Consider the following 24,283-nt stretch of genomic DNA (forward strand, 5'->3'; position numbering starts at 1 on the left):
TTCATTTTGGGTTCCGCTCTCACAAGAGCATAACTAACACTTCAATACAGTCTCAACTTGTTTAGCGCTCACAGATTTACTACCTTACTATGTACTACTTATACTTTCTAGATTTGATGTTACCACAACCCTCAGCAGTCTCTTAAATCCGAACCCTTACCGGCAATACGGCAAAAGTCAAGTGAACATTCCAAAGTAATATTCTATTACAGAGCACGGATTTCTCCCAACAAAAGGAAGATATTAGTCTGCCAGATAACTGATGCCGCAGATAACATTTTACTTCATTATTTTTCATCCAATTCTTCAAATTATGAGCAGGTTTCTTTTACATTCAAGTGACTTTTTGTTTGAGAATTCCTGCCAGTATGTTAGTTAGTTAGTTATATATTTAATTAATTGTATTATTATATACATAATGCAGAGTGGAACAAGTATATACAACGTATAATCGAGTTAAGCAATTCCTTATACTTTAGTTTTTAGTTAGATTAATTCGATTGAATAACAATTCTGAGCAAACTATTTTCAGGATTTGCATTATTTCTACACGTTAATACATTATATATGCAACCACGTCTATATTTTAATAGGTTTATAACGTTCGCCCTTACATAGGGTATTACAGTCTTATATCTTTGTACCTAAGTGACAACCATTTTTGCATTAGGTTCACCGTGTAAGACTTGTTGTTATACTATATAAGCAAATAAACGAATAAAGTAGTCATATACACCTCTCTCTTTATATCTAAGGTATATAAATACTATACATATTTTAATTACTTAAACTGCAAGTACAAAAATGATTAATTGATAGTAAATGCCATCAAAATATAGACGTGAGTGCAGTATGGAGGCACAAAAAGCTATATAATAATACATTGTTTTTAGCTTATAATATTATGATCATATTATGTCCAATACATAAATTTGGCTTTTGAATATTACTATGCAACGACCAGAGCATAAATTATCTAAACAAATATTTTAAATATCATAAAATATGTTTTTACAGGGACTAAAGGTGAGAATTTAAGTTTTGGATAGGCTATTTAACGAGGAAGGTTATACTATGTCCAATAATAGCGGAACATCATCATCATGAAAAACGCAGACGAAGTTGAACAGATAGTTTATTATATCGACCATCAAAACCTAGTCATTTATTACATCATCATAAATATGCCAAATATCCCATTTCAACAAATTCGAATTCCAAAAAAGTTGTGTATAAATTTATATTTCGAACTGGTATCACAAAATAAATAAATTAATTTGTGTGTGTGCCATAGCAAATGTCGCGTTTATCACAATGCCTCTGACTACTCTGTCTGGAATAAGTCGTGAAAATATACTTATTTATTTCTCAGTAAATAACTACTTCAATTTTATTGTTTAATATTAATAGTATTCATTTCGTGATCGCTGAATCCGATAACCGCGTTCATTGTTTTCTCTATACAATATATTTCATGTTATCTGCAATTTTAGTTTGATCTTTTGAAGGTAACAATGAATACTATTTATGCACATATTTTAAATCTCATAGTTAAAATAGCGTTGAGAAATTTATATATTGTAGATGCTTCTCTAGTAACTACAGCATTGGGTTTTCCAATGCTATCTATACTTGTATGCATGTAGTTTCTATATTAAAACAGCTTAGTAAAATATTTACAAACACTTGAGAAATTAGTTATCTCTAGGACACGTGCCGTAGGACTTTGTGTATTAATAATACTATATTAAGGTTAATTAAGGGTTGACATTGGCATTTTAGGTCTATCGTGGTTTATTTTTTAATACAGAATGACATTCTTCAAAAAGGAAATAGGTACTATATATACTATATGTATATAATGATACCGTTTCAAACTTCGTCTGCTCATACACCCTATGTAAATTACTTTTGAGGTAAGACAGTTTATATCCATCCACTTAATGCCATTTATCTTCGTATCAAATTTCTTTAAGTCTTGCCCGCGGTTTCTTCCGTGATTATATGTCATATATGCCTATGTGTCGTTCTGACGTATAAGTTATATTACTGTAAAGTTTCATAAAAATCTTTTCACTAGTTTTTGCGTGAAAGAGTAACAAACATCCATCCATATTCATACTCACAAGCTTTCGCATTTATAATATTAGTAAGATGACTAAATAATCTGATCGACTGTACTTGTAGAGTTTAAAAAGACACGTGATAATGATTCAAATCATATATATTTCTGTAGTAAATTTAGCACAATCTAAATTCAGATCTGTCTGATTATGTTACAATACAGATTATATAATACCCAAATTACAATTTTACATCATTTAATTCATAAAACTAAATCAGAATAAAAAATATTTTATAATTGTATTAAATAAATTATATCATTTAATCTTTAAATTCAATATGCTATGGCCGTTGTCGTATTAAGATCTACATGAGCATGTTAACTAATTTACCGGCTAGATATATACTTGGGTTCCATGTGGCCGGTGTCCCCGAGCGATCGCAGTACTACGTTCCCACTTGGCAGAATCGATAACCACGTTATTGATCCGTGATTCAGTGATAACCGGAGCCAACCCTCAGGGGGGAACTGTAGGGCTCTGAAAGGCGAATAAATAAATATATAAGGTTTACATTTATTTGATCATATTTCTATGAGTAATAGATAGAGGATAAATTTGATAAGCTATCTGACTCGTTAATTGCTAAAATAGTATTAAAACATTTACTTTATTTTTTTACATATCGCAACTATATACATAATTAAAATATAGTAAAGGATTTATAAATAATAGGTGGCAACTTTATTCTGCGGAATATATGTTGAAGACGAATCTAATTCTGTTAATTATTTGCAATCTCATTGAAAAGAGTAGTAATATATGTAGGTATAATAATTAATCCATAATAATTCACACAGCGTCATCTAATCCCAAGTTAAGCAGAGCTTGTGTTATGTGTACTAGGCAATTGATAGAATAAACATAACATACATAGAAAGCACTCGTAAATAACATAAAACAGTAACAGAGTCAGTTATACTTGATCCAAAAGTATATTCCAATTTCAATTGAATTTAATTTTGTAGCTTTACATTTTGATTTTAAATATTTTGTACTCACTTGCAAACGAAATATCTGATGACATTCGCGTGGCAGACCAATATCGTATACGTATCGTTGGTCTGATCAGAAGGCGCTCTGTAGAAATACCGCCGGAAGCCCGCCTCAATCCGTGCGCTGTCCTGGAAAAACTGCTACGGATGCCAAACCATACTGCATTACTATACTGCCCAGTATTGCAAACCAATAAGTAAAAGACAATAGGTACAATTTTAGTTACGCGACTGAAACAGGCAACCGCAACTAAGATAGACTAATAACACACAGTCAGTTAGTCGTCAGGTAGTCCGAAAGACTCGGATTGGTGCATAAGGCTACTAGGCCCCGAAAAGTTAGTCGCAATCGGGCAACCTCAACCATCAACAACTTGTGAGTTATAGAAGATTGTAATAGTATTGGCTGTTATATATTAAACTGATTTATAGGGAAAAATATACTTCAAAACTTGACGACTTACACGAAGAAATTCGATAAAGCAATTTATGACAGCCGATTTATTTGTTTGAGTGTATGGTGCTGTTGGTATTCGCGGATCTTCGTTTGTATCGCGAAATATACATTTATTTGCTCTTAATATACAGTATGTAGTGTTGCGATGTCCTATCTTATGTCGAGATTGTCTGTCGAGGTCGCGCACCATAAAGTGTACCTGTACTGTTCCAGATTTAAAATTAAATAAGATTTGAAAAATATCAAAATAAATTTGAGATCTGTGCCTAAATTAGGACGTGCCTTATTATTAGTGAGTTTGAAAAAATATTGCATCAGTTCAAATGTCAAGGGAAATTATAGAGACAGTAAGATCTAGTCTGATGTTTCATATAGGTAGATAGCAGCACATAAGAACTTCATGGTGTAATCAGGTGACTCTACTATTATTCTATCACGAAGGTATTGAAAGATACATATGAGGAATATATGTCAGGTCTACATGCAATCTTATTTAGCTTGAATGAGTAACTACACTAGTTGGTTGCGCCATATAACATTACATTTTTGTTTATCATTGTATAATTATTATTAGTAATAGTTTGTTCAAATAAATAATTTAGCGTGGTACGAAACGTTAATTTTCTAAGGATTGGCACTACACTAATTCCTTTATCCTCTCCTATTCCCGCACATACCTTTGTTTTAAGTGCGAGCGAGAAGATTCGCTTGTATCGAAAGTGACATATCGCGCTCGCGCGTCACTGTTAAATTGAACGCTGAAGTTGACATTTGAATTCCCGCCTTGATCGCGCTTAAGATCAAGTTTTTTTGTAATTCGTGATAATTACTAAACATTTTAATCCACCGCATCGCTCTAGTGTGTTTAAGACCATTGTGTTTGTGCCATTGTTGTGAAGCAAGTAGCTGGGACCTGGAGACACCGATAGCCGCCGCACTGCAACCTACAATTCAAAGGTACTGTGCCTCCTATATAATTCCTTACCAGAACTGTCTTTCTTTGTGTTCCATCCTCACAAGCAGTTCTCAATCACCAACCTAACAGTGTATCGTGTCAATCCACGTACCCGTCAGATTATTTAGATACAGTCCACTTAAATCAAAATCAAACAATATTTATTTCACCCGCGCCGCCATTATTTTAGTGGTCCATTTCGAGCCGAATATTGTAATTATTTGGTTAAACCACACTAGATATTTTATTTCTAGGTATATTTCGTACAAACGCATACAATTAATTTGTATTTTACTACATCATTTTCTTTATTTCGTTATATCGATGTTTCTAGAATCTCGTAGGTACATGTAGGTACAACTACCTGATAGATTCATATCAAATTCCGTGTCAACTCAATTTCGCATCGTAAGTAATAGTAGGTATTTACGATTTGTTGTAATACTCCCGCATTGTTTTAACCTAACTATAGGTAAAACAACTTTATTTTTGTAGTCACCGCATTTATATTCGTAGTTATCAATTACTTTCGCGCCATTGTAGGTAGTCTATCTACCTACATATTGATATCCTCAGGCCCCCTTAGGGTAGGCTGAGACGCATACGATATTATAGCTTAATATTATCGCTTTCTACCGGTCTACTATTGAATAGGTTAGCGGCATAGACTTTGAATTTAGTTCGCTGTAATAAACAAGACATTGCTTACGCTGTAATAAATAGACATCGCTTTGTTTAATATAAATATTTGACAGATTCTTATCACGAGTACGTTGTGGTTTATTATTTCGTATTTTAATTGTAAGTACATTGTGTACTGCCGGCTCTCATTGCACCGCACCGCACCGCACCGCACCGCACCGTACCGTACCGCACCGCACGTAACTTGTGTAGGTATTTATCTGTTCTCCACCGCACCGCTTTCTTATATATTTATTAGTACAAACAAGTTTTTGTATTTATAGGTTGTTCATCATGTCGGATGTCAATCAGTTACCCCTGTTACTCGCTAAAAAGGATTTAATGTTTTCTCGCATACAAAGTATTACAGATAGGACTCATAATCTTTCTAGTGAATATGAAAGAGAAACATTCTTGTGTGAGATCGAAACAGTTGACAAATTACGCTCGGATTTCGAAACTATGTTAGATAAAATAAATACTTTAGAATCTAAATTGAATCCTAAATATGTTATTAATTATCAACCGCTCATGGCATTTGATGATTTGTATTGCCGTATAAAACGAGCCGCAAGATCGCTAGAGGTACCGCCTGATGTCAAACATCATCAGCATAATAGGGATGAGGACAGGCCTCGTCTGCCCCCTACCAATTCCGGAATACTCAGGAGATCTGAGATCCTGGTCTTTATTCTATACAGCTTACAAAAGCATAGTTCATGACAATCCTAGATTGTCAGATTCGGAAAAATTACATTATTTGATGGGTAAACTGACAGGTAAAGCTCGTTCTGTATTTGCCGGTATAAACCCTTGTTCTGAAAATTATAAGGTCATTTTAGATGCTTTAATTAGTAAGTATGAAGATAAGAGACTGCTCGCATCATCATACCTAGATCAAATATTCGAAATGAAGCCCTTTCATTCATCAAATATAAATAATTTAGAACAATTTCTCGATAAATTCGCAACTTCAGTATCCGCGTTAAATAACTTAAAAATTAATAATCTTTCGGATTTTATATTTTTGTATACCGCGTTAAAGAAATTAGATTCCGAAACCGCCCGCGCTTTCGAACTAGATAAACGGGGATCCGACATCCCATCTTTCGATACATTAGTGTCATTTGTGCGCGATCACATTAAAATATTGCAACGCACTTCTTCAAGCAACCAAGAAGTTACTAAGAAAGTTGTCGATCGTCGTATGGATGCGGCATCGAAAGTTATGCAACATAAATCTACATACTCTTATACTACAACCGCTAATCCGCAGCCTAAGTGCTCATTGTGTAACATAAAACATGAACATTTATATAAATGTCCAGGTTTTCGAAATTTAACGCCTAATGATCGTTTCCGATTTGTTAAATCTAATTCCTACTGTATTAATTGTCTAAGTAAAAATCACCGCGTATTTAATTGTAACTCAAATAGTCGATGTCACAAATGTGACTCAAAACATCATACTATGCTCCACTTTGAGCATAGTAATGCCACCTCCACCGCGAACATACTCAGTGGTAGTTCGGTCACAGCGACTACGTCACGCGTAGTGGATCTATCGTCGCACTCGTCGCACACGCAGCCCGCTGTTGGTGGCGGCGGCGGCGGCCGACCGTCTCCTTGCACGGACCGCGCCCCGCACTCACCCCCGCCGACACCCGTCGTATCCCGCGCATCGGAAGACGTAGCATTATGCACGTTATCAGACAATGTTAATAAAAATATGCCTCGCGTACCTACTACAGTATTGTTAGCCACCGCTCGTGTTTTAATGATCGATAGAGACGGTAACGAACATTATATTAGAGCATTATTGGACAGTGCTTCTCAAAGTAATTTTGTAACTAGGGATTGTTGTAATCGCTTGGGATTGCAATGTATACAGAATACAACCTTTTCGATTAAAGGTATAGGAGGGACAACAAAGGCCACACAGGGTTCTGTACATATAAAATTCTTTTCACGGTTTAATCGTAATATTAAATTTGATATGGAATCCTTAGTTGTAGATAAAATAACCGAACGTTTACCGACTGTTAGTGTCGATATTTCATTATTTTCAAATTTTAAAAATTTGCCTTTAGCCGATGATAGTTACGCTACTCCTGGGAACATTGACATGTTAATCGGTGCCTCAATTTTCCCGCATTTAATATTGTCCCGTAAGGTTAAAGGTCAACCCGCATACGTCTCGCCGTATGCTATTGAGACTGTATTAGGCTTTGTTATTGTAGGTTCAGCTCCCGCTAGATCAAATACCGATACTTCCGTGTCTAATATGTTAGATAATTGTAATTACACTACCACCGCGCATTGTTGTGTTACCGAACCCACGATGGAATCCGTTCTATGTAGATTCTGGGAAATGGAAGAGGTGAATGTTGCACCGATTCTCAGCCCGGACGACAAGGAGTGTGAAGCTATTTATGCTGGCACTACCACTCGCGAGGACGACGGTCGTTATACCGTCGCGCTTCCCTTCAAGGGTAATGCACATTCTCTTGGCGACTCGCGTCGATTAGCCGAGAAATGTTTCTTTTGTCTCGAACGCAAAATGCAGGCTTCGCCTGAACTCAAGCAAGCCTATGATGACGTCATTACGGAGTATTTAGATAAGAGTTATATTTCACCCGCACCCGTTAATGATGATAGTAATGCTCCTTCGTATATAATACCGCACCATGGAGTTATTCGAAAGGATAAACTCACGTCTAAATTGCGCGTCGTACTCAATGCTAGCGCTAAAACTAGCACGTCCGTATCTCTCAACGATCTTCTTTATAATGGACAGAATTTACAACGCAATTTATTTGATATTATAGTTAACTTCAGATTATTTTCAGTAGCTCTCTCTGCCGATATTAGGCAAATGTTTCTTTGCATTCGTATTAGAGAGAGTGACCGCAGATTTCAACGCATATTGTATAGATTTTCGCCTGACGAACCTCTCCAGGTTTATCAGTTTAATCGCGTTTGTTTTGGACTCAAATCGAGTCCGTTTCTTGCACTGCGTACTATTAAGCAGTTAGCCACCGACGAAGGCGAATCGTTCCCAAAAGCTAAGGAAGCGGTTCACACCGGTCTGTACATGGATGATTTAGTATATTGTCTAGATAGTGAAGATGAGGCTATCGTCACAGCTGCTGAGATCATCTCACTCATGAAGGCCGGACAATTTGATCTTGTCAAATGGACGAGCAATTCGCAAGTAGTTTTAAATTCCATTCCGTCAACACATCGACTTTCGTCGGTCGTAGAATTCGATGTGTCTGATACGCATAAAATTCTGGGTCTGTGCTGGTCTCCTAGCTCAGATTTATTTAGTTTAAAAATTTGCACGCCCGCTGAAAAGTGTACAAAACGCACCATTTTATCTTGTGTCGCAAGATTGTGGGATGTAATGGGTTTCGTAGCACCCGTTATATTATTTGCCAAACTTCTTGTCAAAGAGTTATGGTTATGCAACTGCGATTGGGACGACGCCCCCCCTGAAGTTATCGTCAGACAATGGTCACGTTTCAGGGATGAGCTCCCCAGTCTAGATCAAATTAAATTACAGCGCCATGTTGACATCACAAAACGTAGTGTGGTGAACATCATTGGCTTCGCAGACGCTAGTGAAAAGGCTTATGGTGCTGTTGTGTACTTCCACGTCGAGAATGATGGTGTGAGTACTGTGCATCTTATAAGTGCAAAATCTAAGGTTGCACCCCGCAAGGTCGTGTCGTTGGCCCGACTCGAACTTTGCGCAGCGCTTTTGCTCGCTAATTTAATTAATAATATTGTTACCGCTGTTAACAACCGCTATCCAATTAAGGCAATACACGCATTTTCTGATTCAACAGTTGCTTTATGTTGGATCCACGCATCGCCCCACAGGTGGGATACTTTTGTCGCGAATAGAGTTTCTAAAATTCAATCTCTGCTTTCACCGCACAATTTTTATCACGTGTCTGGTTCGGACAATCCAGCCGACTGTCTATCGCGAGGGCTTACTCCTGCCCAAATAATTCACCACCCCCTATGGTTCAACGGCCCGCAGTGGGCTAAATCCACCTTTTCGGAATGGCCAGTCACCACTTTCAATCCTTCTGCTGTTATGGACCCGCCTGAGGAGAAGAAACTCTCCTTTGTTACTCGTACACCGCCAGAAGAATCGGTTTTCATCGCTCTGGCAAATCGCTTTTCTTCTTGGTCCAAGCTTCTTCGCTGCGTAGTTTATGTCTGTCGTTTCGCAAAATTATTAACACCCGCACATATTTTAAATTTTACTCCGTTGAAATATTTGCCCGCCGCAGAAATAGCTGACAGTTCTTTGATTTCACGCCACGCATTATTAGACAGATTAGTGCAAACGTTCTGGAAGCGATGGAGAACGGAGTACCTGCACACATTACAATCTCGCGAAAAATGGAATACGCCCGTCAATCAGATGACTGTCGGAACTGTTGTAATTGTACGTACTGAAAACGCGCCACCACTTCATTGGCCTTTAGGGGTTATTGAAGAGGTCTTTCCGGCTTCTGACGGCGTAATTCGGGTTGTTCGTGTAAAAACTGCAACCGGCTCTTATTTGCGCCCGGTTGTACGTCTGTGCCCCTTACCTAGACATTAGTTTTAGTTAATACGAGTTCTAGGTTAAGGTTTAGTTTATTTTAAGTTTCTATTTTTACTTTGAAGGCGTCCCTTCAAGGCGGGGGGAATGGTTGCGCCATATAACATTACATTTTTGTTTATCATTGTATAATTATTATTAGTAATAGTTTGTTCAAATAAATAATTTAGCGTGGTACGAAACGTTAATTTTCTAAGGATTGGCACTACACTAATTCCTTTATCCTCTCCTATTCCCGCACATACCTTTGTTTTAAGTGCGAGCGAGAAGATTCGCTTGTATCGAAAGTGACATATCGCGCTCGCGCGTCACTGTAAAATTGAACGCTGAAGTTGACATTTGAATTCCCGCCTTGATCGCGCTTAAGATCAAGTTTTTTTGTAATTCGTGATAATTACTAAACATTTTAATCCACCGCATCGCTCTAGTGTGTTTAAGACCATTGTGTTTGTGCCATTGTTGTGAAGCAAGTAGCTGGGACCTGGAGACACCGATAGCCGCCGCACTGCAACCTACAATTCAAAGGTACTGTGCCTCCTTCCTTACCAGAACTGTCTTTCTTTGTGTTCCATCCTCACAAGCAGTTCTCAATCACCAACCTAACAGTGTATCGTGTCAATCCACGTACCCGTCAGATTATTTAGATACAGTCCACTTAAATCAAAATCAAACAATATTTATTTCACCCGCGCCGCCACTAGTTAAATATAGTATGTGGCTCTTCTATGATCGTTTATGGAATCCGAAAAAAGAAATGCTATACTTAAACTTAGCATTGTACATTGAAACTGATTCTATTAAAGTGACAATTCAGAATTAGGAATTTCGTGACAAAATTAACACGAATTTAATTCTTTGTTTATATTTTTTGTTAATCCTTTAAATTGTTTCATAGAACTTAAACCATGATGTTTATATTATAGTTCATATAACTTGTTGAAATGTTGTAAACTAAAAATGCAGTTAATAAATAAAATCATGCGAAAAATAATGATAAAACAAACTATCTGCTAAAGGAACAGTAAGGTGATAAAATGCAAAACTGGTCAGTACTCAAAGTGAATTCTAGTAATGAGTTTCGTTAAAGCATATACCATCAAGCAATTAAAAACCAAACCTACCTTGGTACCTCGTCGAATTTACTATATAATAAATGAACAATAAAATATCATATATAGTTACTAAAGGAAATAATATCAACTACATTACATAAACAAGCACAAGTTTGTTAGTTATTTAGACAATACCAGTTTAAAACTAATTCATATTTTTTGACATCATTAGAAGAATTAGGTTAATTTTTCCATGTTGTGTATATTTCAACATTAATATATATAATGTTGCACTATCGCACAAAGGGACGTTTTTACTGTATTTATTATTCAATAGGTGATGTTTTTTGGTTTTATGGCAGTGAAATTACACAACATTATATAAAACCCCTAAGTAAACTTTACTGTACTTTCAGAGAAAATTCAAATTGCTTATCACTGATTGTAATTACTATGGACAATGCTGATTTTATGTAACTGGTATTGCTAACATGGTGAAGGCCCATTGGATGGTAAATGGCCATCATGGTATATGAAGAGCATTATGAACATCACATAGCTATACCATAGATGGCCATGTTAATACCTCACGCATTGCCATTCTGAATGACTATAGTGTCATGACTTCTTACCTTGTAATTTCACTACCATACCCTCACCCTTCTAATGGAAAAATAGTTTCCAATGCAAGTTGCACCAAAAATAGGAGAGGTAGACTTACTGATGCAGATTATAATAATAAGATTGATTTTATATCATAACAAATTCACAAACTTACTTTTGGTTCTGGCCTCCAATGTCCCACAGGTGGTTCTGGGGGTATTGGAGCACCCTCTTCAATCAACTGACAGTCTTTAGTCTCTAAATTCTTGTCCAGATGCTTGGCAATAAGGGCTGCAGTCTCTTGTGCCCTAGTCATAGTAGACCGGATTAACAAGTCCCATTTGATGTCGAGACTTGCTAATCTCTGTCCAGTCAGGTCAGCTTGTATTCTGCCTGAAATAATTTAAATTTGGAACAGCTGATTGAAGTAGGGGGCCTATTTTGGAATACAATGATGAATGACTATGGAAAGGAAACTATATTAATAGATAATTATATACTTTTGTCTTTCCTATCTTGCTTATTATCAATTTGTTTATATTTACACATTAGTCCTTGTTTAAACACATTACATTGTGTGTTATCTTATTTTCCTTAAATATATATTTTTATTAGTCCTGTACTGTGTCCTTATATGTATTACTATAAGACAAATACAGCTACAGTCCATCAGTCAAAACAAATAACAGGTCTGTAGGAGACCATTATATAACTGGCTTATTTTATCCCATCTAAGTAGCCCTTCTCTTATTAGAGCAACATCTCTTTCTTATACTTAATGTATAACTCTATAAATAACTTTCAAAATGGATATATAAGTAGTTAATAATATTTAAATGTGTACAATACAATTACAACTATTAAAACTTATCTCAGTAATATTTAACCAGTATTGAAGCATTCTATATCGCACTTATGCTGCTATATGTTCTGAAATCAACCCTTCTAGCTATAATCAGATTCTGTGTTGCTATGGGCATTAGGAGATAAGTCACATCCAGTGAGATGTCATTTCATTAAAAATTTTTAGATGTCGGTTAGGTGAGGAGATGGATGGTGTGGAAATAAAAATAATTAATTTAAACACATCCTTACCCAAGTCAGTTAGTGTTCTTTCAGCATCTGTAGCACCATCAACATTGTACTGTCCATGTCTGATAAGGAACAGATGTCGTACTGCTTTAGTTTTCTTTGCTTTTTCAATCTGTTCATTGTAACGATTCTGTTCTTCAGGTTTATCACTCTTTATAGGTTTCACTATTGACTCTGGTTCCCGGCTGTAACAAACAAGTTAGCACACTTCATTAACATGCTTTAAAGTGTTTTATAATGATAATACCTACTTATCAATTTTTCCATTTGACAAATTATTATTAACAAAGTTAATCAAGTAATTTTATAGTATAATATAAATGTACAAATAACTTATTTATATGGGTACATAAATATACTTACTGCATACATAAAAGTTACTTATTTCAATAAATAAAGGATGTAAAGAAATAAAAATGTGTAAATAAATAATAACATTAAACAATTCAGTTTAAAATAAACTACAATGTACGGGAGATTTCTTAATAATATTTTTTTATATGTATAAATTTTAATTTAACGTACTTTTAGTAAAAAAAAACATAACCTAATTAAACATATGGACGGGATACTTTCATACATAAAAATAGTACAAGTACTACTCACTGATCCCAATTCTTCTCCCATTTAACACTAGGTGTGAAATTTGTAGTCCATGAGTTGTGCACATCAAATTTTCTCTCATTTTTGCCACTATTAATATGATAATAGGCTAACCCTCCACCAACTGCACCCAAACTTAATAAAGCAAATTTGTTGAAACGAGAAAACGATGCCATTATTTAATGTATAAAATAGACCAATTTTAAGGTGAACAGATAAATTTAAACAGTTATATTGAAATTCGATTATATCAAAGAAAAATTAAAAAGTATAATAAAAATAATATGTATCAGATAGCTCCGTGCCGAACGGACTGACTATCAGTGTTGCCAACAAAGTATGCTCAAGTTTCTACAACAGTAATATGAACAACTTATAGTAGATATTATTTTGTAATATTTTTAATTATTAAATGTTATTATGCCAATGAATCTACAATAACTCCTTAAAATATCATTTGTTTTTTATTGTGCCCAATGTACCTACCAATGATTGAAAGTATTGGTAGGTACTATGAGTTGTATAGGAATGATAAAAATTTATTCGTTTTTATTAAGCTGAATGTAGGTATGTGATTAAATAATTATTACAAATATTAATAAAGATTACTTTTATATTTTTATTGCTAACAGTCAAGCGCGCATTAGAGGCTTTCTCCTACACTAACTCTACTAATCTTGTAGAGGGTCTCTGTGGGCGGCAGTTTCACGCGTTGAGGACATGTGGGCATCTCCTGCCATGACTACGGAAGAATGCTCCGCGGGCTTATGTGGAGAGGAAAAATGCCATGGGTTTTTAGCTGATAGGAGTCCGCTCTTTCTTTCAATTGCTAATGGTTTGCCTATGGATTTTCACCGCGAAAAAAGAAACGCGTACGGCATCATCCTCATATATCCTCGTATTTTGAACGAATATTTGATCTATTTCACTGCAGCTAAAATTTTGTACCGTGTCGCGTAACAGCTCCATTCACTGTTTAGATAATATATTTTTATTGTCGTTATACTATTATGCCTTAGATGAGCAGATAAGATGGATAAAGGTACTTTTTAATTTCATCTACGGTATAAAGCTACGGCATGCTGAATTAATTATTCCCATATAATAAATAACATCAAATTCATATATAAATCCATATTTGATATAGAACTGAAATGTGATTCTCTTTCGTAGTTGAATATTTTTATTTTAATTGCAAGAAAGTTACAATATAGGTTCTTTAATAGTTAAGATACTCGTAGGTAGTGGAAAGTTTAATGGATATATGGGGGAATAAATAAATTAAAACACAATTATTACTGACCAGGAGAAAAGGTTATTTTATTAAGTAAATATTTGAAGGACCCACGTTATGGTAAGTGACAATTGTCTCCTATGTGACTGACACTGGTCATTTACACCTCCTAGGGTGAAATTTTCGGCCATGGGGCGAATCCTTTGCCCCGGCATCAACTTCGTGGGCAAGCTGGGTTGTTAGCCTCTTAGGGCGGGAATTTACTGATGAGGTAATACAATTAAACGAAACTTAACCTAACTTAACTTAATTAGTGCCATATATGGGGATTATTTTTTTTGTTTTTCTTGCACCTCCAAGTATGACACTAACATAAATAAATTAGAGACAGAGGTACCCAGGCTATACATACCCAGGCAGATGACTTTGTACAAAGTCCACTTCGGTAGAATTGTGCAATTTGTCACTTTTAGTATTAACTGTGGTATTATATTTCAAAATATTTGTCGTACTTCTTCATCACCTCGACCTTTCTTTTTTCAGTAATACCTATTAGCATATGTTAGCATTATATTCAAATCATCTTTCTTTACACGTTCATTTCTGACAAAATATGAGTAGGTATACATATCTGCTGTTATATTTTTAGAGTTTCGTAACAACAAATATTAAACGCTGATTTACTTTTTAAAACAACGTTTTTTGCATAGAATTCTATTACCTACCTGTTTAAATCAATATATATGTAAATGGGTGGTATGAATTCTGAAATATTTCCGGTTTCCGATATCCGGTTTCGTTATATGGGTGGTAAAGTCTGACCCAACTCCACCAACATGAAATGATTCCACTGTTTTTTTTATAGAATACAGCTAGCAAACTCTGGCTGGGCACCACGGCGAAATGAAAGATACATTGAAGTGAGAAATTAAGTCTCCATCTTGGTAAAATCATTACGAATTAACTACAATTATTTCCAGGAGGGACTGGGTGGAGGTCGCCTTGGCATTGATAACAATGTCTACTGATCCCCGTTAACAATTAAAAAAATAACACCCTTATTCTTATACAGTTTGAGGGATTTCTTTAAGGCGCAGGCAAATGCACATTCCACTACCATCTTGGTAGTGGAATGTGCATTCCCCTGCGCCACAGATAATATAATATTACATACTTGCGCTAACGTGCACAAATGGAGGATGAAAACATGAATATGAGGTCAAGTCAGTTAGCCCATCGTAGCAAATTCACCAGGAATTTAACATGATGATTTGCAGGAGGAACCACGTCAGGTCAACCTGACATGGTACATTGCTAGCAATGCGGTTATTAATCCACTTTACTGACAATGCCCTTGCTCCCTGTCTGTGGAGTACATAGTTTACTTCGCAGTAAGATGGCTATATGTTAATATATACAAAACTATGTTGTGTCCATACGGGCTAAGCAGTGGTTGGCCAAAAATAAACATGAAAGAAGGCAAGCGTTTTTTTTATTTTATATGTACTGAACCTGACCACGGGGATAAGCAACGCGCTTTAGATTGGTTGCCGTTTTTTTATTTTTGGGTAAGCATCTCGACAAAATGTTTTTTATAACTAAATGACATTTAGTGATGTCTGTTGTGCTTTTTGCTGAGTAAGTACTACTGAATTTTTGTTACAGTAAATTTATAGTTTAATTTGTTTAGACTTGATAATATTTAGACGTATTTAAGGCTATATTATAAGAAGGTTAAAATATAAGAAACTTAAAAAATATAACTGAAAGTAAGTGATTTAATTATTTTTTGACGAAATACGGATAATCCATTTTTGTAATAAGTACATAAGCCGACAGCTGTCGGCCTTACATCGTTACATAGGTTGTTACCGTGCATATTACAGTACTCATTATAAAGTAGTGGATATTGCTCAGTCGTTTTGATCTTACAATATTGTCCAAGCTGTGATCGTACTGACTTTTTTTTTGTTAATGTTTATCTATTAAGAAATCAGCACATACAGTTATGTAGTTTTCGATCATAATGAAACGCACGATGTCCATTATGTTCAGAGGCTACGGTTACAAACTATCATAAAGTACTTCAGCAGGTTTATTGTATAGAAAAAAAACGAATATATCATTCATTTTTATTTTATTCAGAATTGCTGGATTTAACAATTACTAAATTAATCTGAAAACAATGTTCATTTTGTTCTTTTTTGACCGAAAAAACTCATTTTTCGCGCCATTTTAGCTATGGAAATTTAGAATAAAAAATTTAAAAAATATCAATGTATATAAACTCTACGTAATTAGTAATAGAGATAATGTGTGTGTTTAAATTATTTTACTCATTCTCTTGGCTTCAGCATGAGGTCGAATCCATTGACGGGTGCGGTAGATATGGCTATGGTCAGTTGTAGATCTCTATAAGTATTTAAAGATGTCACTTCGAATTCGCGGAGAACTCTCACAACTATTGTCTTTATTAGTTTTGTTCCGAAATATCTCCCTGAAAGCAAATAATGCAGGCATTTTGATTTAATAATTCAATTCTATCATAATAATGGACAGTAAATACGCCACGCCACAGAGAAAAAAAAGCGAAATATATACAAATAATATTATAATTTATACCATTAGGAGGAATAAAGTCTATCGCTTATAAGAACTGTCATCGAAATATATAATGTAGGTACCTATATTTCGGTTGTATTGTAGTAGTAAAGACATATTGTATACCTATGTATTATATATTCATTACAATATTTTAATATTGTATATAAATTTTATGATAGAAACATTTGCTTGTTTCTTTTGTTTTTTTAATTCCACTAAAAGCTCACCTAAACAATCCATTGGGCCCAAACTGAAGGGTATGTAGCAATTTGCATGACGTAATTTAGAATTTTCTGGACTAAACCTCTCAGGATCGAAATCTTCCGGTCTCGTCCAAAACCGTGGATCTCGGTGAATGTGATAAATGGGAATTACTAACGATGATCCTGCTGGAATTACGCCCGAATCTAGAAGATCGAGGAAATAAATTATTATAGTACAATAAACACCTGTCCTCTCTTGTTACCCTGAATACTCTACAAAATAAATCCAAAAAATCTCAATAAGTCTACATTCTTTTCCTATAGAGGTCCTATAATTGTCTTTACTCATCCAATATCAGACCTTCGTATTTCACGCCTCATCCAATTATTACCAGCACATACATATCTTACATATTTAATGTCTATGTTATGTAATTTCAGCTATATAGAATTCTAGGAAGTTTTTGGAAAATTAACACTAAAGTTAGTTTAATATACCTATGCTTGTAATATGCTAACCTAAGACTATATCTTCGGAGGCTGTCCGTTGCAACATAGCTCCAATTGGAAAAAGACGTAGCACCTCTTTAAAAACCATTTCTAAGTATGGCATTTGTTTCAAATCTTCACCAGTGACATGTCGGTCTTCATCACCGATAACAGTCTTTATTTCTTTATATAGTTTTTCCTGGAACATAATTTTAACAAAAACATAAATATAGACTACAGGTTACAACTTTTTATATCATGCAAAATAAGATTAGGCTTTATAATACAGTGAATATAATAATTATATCGACAATAACCCCGATCAATTCACATAGCGCCATCTAGTTCTAAGCTAAGCAAAACTTGTGTTATAGGTACTAGACAATTAATAAATATACTTAAATGCATAATATAGGTACACATTAAACGTATAGACTGGTACAAAAAATCATAGTCATTCATACATTTTTTGTTTGTATCGTATGAGGATGCAAACTATCGCAAGAAAAGCAGTATGCTAAACTCCCACGACCTTACTTTATTTAGATTGCTCCTTATTTACTTTAAAATAAAAATAATTTAACAGTTTTAATTTTTATGAGTCATTTAGTGTTAATCTTTATATAGATATCCGAGGTTTTTAAACACAGTTACAGTAAAAAATGACGGACAGAATAATTTTATATTAGTTGGTCATATGAGTTTCAAAAAAGTACCTGACAGTCCGGATGATACGCCATCATCAATAAGGCAAATGATGATATTTTTGCTGAGGCCTCCTGGCTCTGAAATGTTAAAGACAAGTTATAATGTTCTGACGTATTAATATAATATCGATCAAATAATACAAAAGCATTAAATTGAAATAATGTCATTTAATTTAAGTTATACAATTTTGAAGATATTTAGCAGATGGATAATAATATACTGTATTTTATAATTGTTCGGCCATAGTTAGTTTAATAATTTATTTTTGGATATATGATGTTGGCACAAAAGAACGTCTGTTTAACTAATTGCTTATAGAAATAGAATTAATCTTTACTCAAATAAACCTAATACAAGAATTTTAAATACTCATGTTCTATTGTTTTTAATAGCATAGATAAGATAATATTACATAGCAAAATAGAGATTATATCGAGGAAAATATTGTATTAAACTCAAAGTCATTCGTGACATTATTGTGCAAATATATATAAATAATAAGAGATCATCTGTACCAATATTTTAAATACAAAATATGGCGGTCTGTTTGAAACCTTTTCAGTACTAAACGACTGAACGGATTTAAATGAAATTTCACGAACATATATCACAAGTAACGACGTAGGCAATCTTTTACCTCTAAAAAAACAGACCAAATCAATGGTAACAGCTAGTTTAAAATAAGTAGATATATCTAGGTATAATTTACTCAAAACACTTACAGATGTGAAAATAGTGAATGTTTCTTTTAATAATTCCTGTCTATTCAATTCCTGAGATAATATAAATCTATCTATGACGCTTAGTTCAGTATTTCTCAAAGAGTCTTCTTCGGAATTCATCAAATTCATCTCGTCCTTTTGTAAATTCTTCAACATTTCTAGTCTATGTTCAACTATTTTAGTACTAAAGTCGGTTATCATTGCAATAAATTGTTTCTGCAGTTGATACTCTTTTGTCATTAAGAATATGGGTTCTATTTGTAAATACCATTTAGTCATTCTATCAAAAACTATGTCGTATAGTCTGGAAAAATAAATAAACATATACTCTCCACAGTTATACCAAATGGGGAACTTAGAGGTATGGATAACTGTCGAGATCATGGTAAATAAAACACGTAACGTTGCATGGCAATCTTTTAAGATTAATTTGGTCTGTTAACGATGTTTCTATCGCCGGAGAATAAACTAAAAATATAAATTTGTTATATCAGTTGGCTGTTTGCTGTCTGTCAGATTCGACCCTACTACCTGTGGTTCGGGGCAGTATATAACTTACTAAGCCACGATGCGCCAAAAAAAATCGTTATTTAACATGAAAAAACTGTCAAAATTGTAACAGACAATACTTACGGTGGCGTCATGTCTATGATAGAATGTATATGAGGTAAGTTCATGGTTTGTTCTTTCTCTAGACCCATTAATGTTTCTGCAAGAGAACAGTCAAGATGAACATTATTATAAGCAATAACTCATAAATAGTATAATTATAGCAAATAGTTCTCTCTTTTTTAGAATGGTTTCAAGTTTATTTTTAATTTCTCTTCGCACTGTAAACTGTTAGATGGATATTTTTGTTAATTTTCCAGATTTAAAATATCAGATTGAATAAAATTAAAAATGATAAGATTTGTAGTAGACCAATGTTACGGCACTGTTTTACTTTGTTACTGCACCGCACGAATTAATGTTAAAGCTTAGGTATGTTATGGGCACTAGACAACTGATACAAATATATATTTATATATATATATATATATATATGTATTTTCGTAAATACTTACATATTAGACATAGAAAACACACAGACGGATACTAACAATCATACTCATGAATACAAATGTTTGTGCCTTGCGAGGGATCGAACCCGCGACTATCGGAATTAGGGCGGTGTGCTAAACCGTTAAACCACCGAGGCCGTCAATACATTGTTAGTTTGTTAGTATTTAGTTTTGTTCACCAGCAATGTGAATTAAAAGCAATTAGCAATTAAATATTTATACAGTCTACAATTTTTCCGCATATGTAAACCCTTGTTGCTAAATTACATAGACATTTTAATAGATTAAAATGCCTATAGGCAACAATGTTGTTCATTCCACAGACAAGAGAATATTAGATACTCATACTTACGGCAAACTACATAACTCGTAGTGTTTACAATATACGGATATATATCGAATTGTCGGTCTACTGGAAAAGATCTTATCTTTATCATGAAATGATCTATTTCACGATTAAAAACAGCCTCATAGCTCTCAATAGCTCGCTTCCCGTAATTGGGGTTGGCGACCTTGCGGTGTTTTCTCCACGAGGGACCTGTAAAATAGTTTATCATACAATAATTACGAATATAAAGGAGTAATACCTAAAATATAACAGAATTTGCTAGAGGTCTGAGTATGCTAGGTAGGAGTAGGATCTGAGTCTGTTAAAACACAAAAAATTAAATATAGGTAATACTTAAATTAAAAATATTTGTATTTTTTTATTAAGTATATATAGATATTTGATAAAGGACAACCACAGAACAGAACAGTAATTGTAGTTTAATATATAGCTAAATAATTGCTCTGTGTTTGTACAATCATGGATGAGAATTAAGAGCAACAAATTTTCATTGTATCATAGATCGGTTAACTATTTTTATTTTTCACAGTTCATGAGGTAAAATAGTAACATATTTTTAAATGTATTTTAGAATTTATCTAAGTGGAGTAGTAAATAAACTGTCAATAAGCGGCATATATGAACAGCACCATGAGCTGCGGTCCTCATACGTTGCTACTCTTGAGGGCTAAGCTCTCAGCTCTACTTCAGTATCCTGTAATATTACTGCCATATTGCACACGTCAATAGAGACATAGTGTTTGAAACAAGAACAGAGGCACCAACAGCCAGACTTTGTAGGAAGTCTAATTATAAAAATTTGCATTACCTGATCCACTTAGTATTCCACCTCCCAGTACGTGAGCCATAAATTTATATTGTGGACCTTTGTAACTGTTCTTACTATTTGTAAGGATTATCTGCAAATGTTTATATATTATCACCATCCGAATTATAATTCATCAATGCAAAGTCATTATCATCAACATTTTAGATATTTTTGTCTTGTGTTTATTATTGGAGTCGTACATTTGTATGTTATATCATTATATGTGAGTATACTACTATTTGTACATATTACATCAGTAGTGTTGCCCCCTGCCACGTAGGATTTAAATATACACAGCTACATCAACTAATTGTGTTAATAGCGCAACATTGATTGTTGACAATACCTGTGTATAAATAATGATTGGGGGGAAATGGGATTGTTAGTAATGTGGATAGATGAGCCTCACTGCTAGCTATGTACCATGTCAAATTGACCTCCACGCAGTTCGCCCTGGAAACCGTTTTGATAAATTTCTACCGATTTTGCCACGATGCGCTAACTGTTCTGACCTCATGCTCATCTTACTATCTTCTACTGGTACCTTATCAGAGTAAACCGTTAGCGCAGATGAGAACATCATTCAATTATCATCCATTAAAAATGATTATTCTATTTGGAATAACAGTCGTACCGATGTGTATAAACATACCATAAGAACGTTCTTTACTACAAGTAGCAATTATCTAATGTGGGACCCAAAATGTTTCATACTTCTAGTGATACATTGGTGGTTATACATTGTAGAATAGGTAAATAGATGCGAAAAATGTTAATTCAAAGACTTGCAATAATTCACCCAGACTATCAATTACAGCATAGAAAAAAAAATTTAATTATTTTTTTTCAAAGATTACAGGTAATTAAAACATAATTGTTATCTGTGTAATTATATCTTAGCCGTGGTTACATTACCTTAATAGAATCCGGGTCACTTACAACTACATTTAAGTCAGGCCCCAGCCAGAACCTCATAACATCGCCGTACTCGCGCATTAAGTCCTTAATCACTGTTATTAATTCTGAAAACAAAAACATTTCGTCGTATAAATAGTGACAAAACTAAATGTATCTTTCAATAGGTTTTATAAATCCCACAACTTTAAAACTATAATAATTTAAATTAATATTTTGATAATAGTATAAGACATTATATTCATCATCAAAATGCAACGCGTTAATAGTATCATGAGAGTCATCATAATATAACTATATATTGATGAAGTATCATTATAAGGTGATATCCATAGTGTTGGACATATATGTAGGTGACGGTTACGAGATTATGAGATTATTGCTTTTTTAGAGCTGGCACTTTATGGTTCACATGAAGCTAGATTATGTATAATAACAATAATATTATATTATCATAATCTATCTTCACGCGAACCATAGTTTTTATATCATGCAATCAGTCTTCCAGACTATAAGCAGATTTGTTGACTATCTGATATCGTGAGAGGTGATTCTCCATTGAGAATCCAGCCTCAGATATTCCAGCTTATGCCAGGTTGTTGAAGTCTGGTATTTTACGTCTCTTAAGACGTGCTATATAATCAGGCAATGTTAGTTGAACAGCAAGTTTATTTGGATGTCTGTCCAGCTTGATTTTATATTTTTTTATTGTTTGAGAGATTTCCTCCTTGACAGAGTTGATCCCCAGGTGGTGATGAACCTCCGAGTTACGAATAAACCAGGGTGCGTTACAGGTTTCAACCATAAAGTAGAGAAAATATTAAATTGTCTCTTTTTATTTCACTTTCATTCATACTCGCTTTTAAACATCGACCCTTTCCTTCAAAAGGAACAGGGTTCAGGAAATCACCTCACTGTAGCAATTATATTTCCCTAAATATATATTGTAATTTTTTTCCATAGAAATCCTGCATGAAAACCGCAGCAGAAGAAAATAATACAAAATAGGTAGCAGAATATTTGGACCAATAAATATAGATTATATACAGATTACCTCACAACCTTCGGCAAACGATACAAACCTAGGTTCCTTTGCCGAAGGTTCTGAGGTACCCTGTATGTATGCCTCATCAGCTGTTCCAGTATTTCGTCGTATTAGAAGTACACACATAGACATTTGGTAAGATTTTTATAAATATTGTAATTTTTGTAATGTAACTAATCTATAATTGGTTTTTATGTTATATCTAATATATTACAATTAAATTATGAAGCAGGCTCGTGGTGTTTGAATTGAATATACACATACATATAATTGTTTTAATCCTCTTGAATGACAACAATTGAGTGGTATCGCGAGCGTACATATTAAAGTTTTTATCGGAGTACTGTTACCACGTACTATCAGGTAGGTCGTCAGATAGTTTGCCATTCCTATACCATAAAAAAATTCTACCAGTTTAAGTGAACCATATATGAAGTTATTTTATTTTATTCTCTAAACATACAGCTCTATGTACACTTAAACAGGAAACAATATGTTATAAATGAATAGTAAATGTTTAATTTGTATGCAAAAATGATTTTCCTTTCCAAACATCCTAGCAAAATGCTCGTCAAAACATAAACTTAAAAAAAAAATACCTTCAGGTTTGCAGACAAATTTCAGAGCATTTCCTAACCCTGGTAGCGTAGGTGGACCTGGCAGTTTGCTCGCCATTGTCATGATTCGTCTGTTCTTGTACCGCCATCTTAACCAGAACGATGCTAGAATTCCGGCTAATGTTAAAATAATCCACGCCATTCTGAAAACCAAAAATCTATATATATATCTCAAAGGTGACTGACATAGTGATCTATCGACGCACAGCCCAAACCACTGAACGGATCGGGCTGAAATTTGGCATGCAAGTAGATGTTATGGCGTAGGCATGCGCTAAGAAAGGATTTTGATAAATTCCACCCTTAAGGGCATAAATTAACGCGAGCGAAGCCGCGGGCAAAAGCT

The 24,283-nt window shown here is 34.3% G+C and overlaps 2 protein-coding genes across 2 annotated transcripts; both read right to left on the reverse strand.

The window, feature by feature from the left end:
* Positions 1-2,359: 2,359 nt before the first annotated feature.
* Positions 2,360-13,482, reverse strand: LOC131846539 (serine/threonine-protein phosphatase Pgam5, mitochondrial). The gene is made up of 5 exons (XM_059195877.1): positions 13,186-13,482; positions 12,583-12,764; positions 11,663-11,880; positions 3,126-3,259; positions 2,360-2,603 (listed from the first exon to the last, which is right to left on the reverse strand). The coding sequence occupies exons 1-5, from the start codon at positions 13,356-13,358 to the stop codon at positions 2,453-2,455; spliced, it is 858 nt and encodes a 285-aa protein (XP_059051860.1). The 5' UTR covers positions 13,359-13,482; the 3' UTR covers positions 2,360-2,452.
* Positions 13,483-16,752: 3,270 nt separating this feature from the next.
* Positions 16,753-24,079, reverse strand: LOC131845886 (cytochrome P450 4C1-like). Its single transcript, XM_059195038.1, has 10 exons — positions 23,920-24,079; positions 22,276-22,382; positions 21,361-21,451; positions 20,556-20,741; positions 19,776-19,851; positions 19,143-19,446; positions 18,429-18,497; positions 17,743-17,911; positions 17,248-17,427; positions 16,753-16,913 (listed from the first exon to the last, which is right to left on the reverse strand). The coding sequence occupies exons 1-10, from the start codon at positions 24,077-24,079 to the stop codon at positions 16,753-16,755; spliced, it is 1,503 nt and encodes a 500-aa protein (XP_059051021.1).
* Between the last annotated feature and the right edge of the window lie 204 nt (positions 24,080-24,283).

This window comes from Achroia grisella, unplaced genomic scaffold (assembly GCF_030625045.1).
Source record: "Achroia grisella isolate CSIRO2021 unplaced genomic scaffold, CSIRO_AGI_Agris_v1 utg109, whole genome shotgun sequence".
Lineage (NCBI taxonomy): Eukaryota > Metazoa > Arthropoda > Insecta > Lepidoptera > Pyralidae > Achroia > Achroia grisella.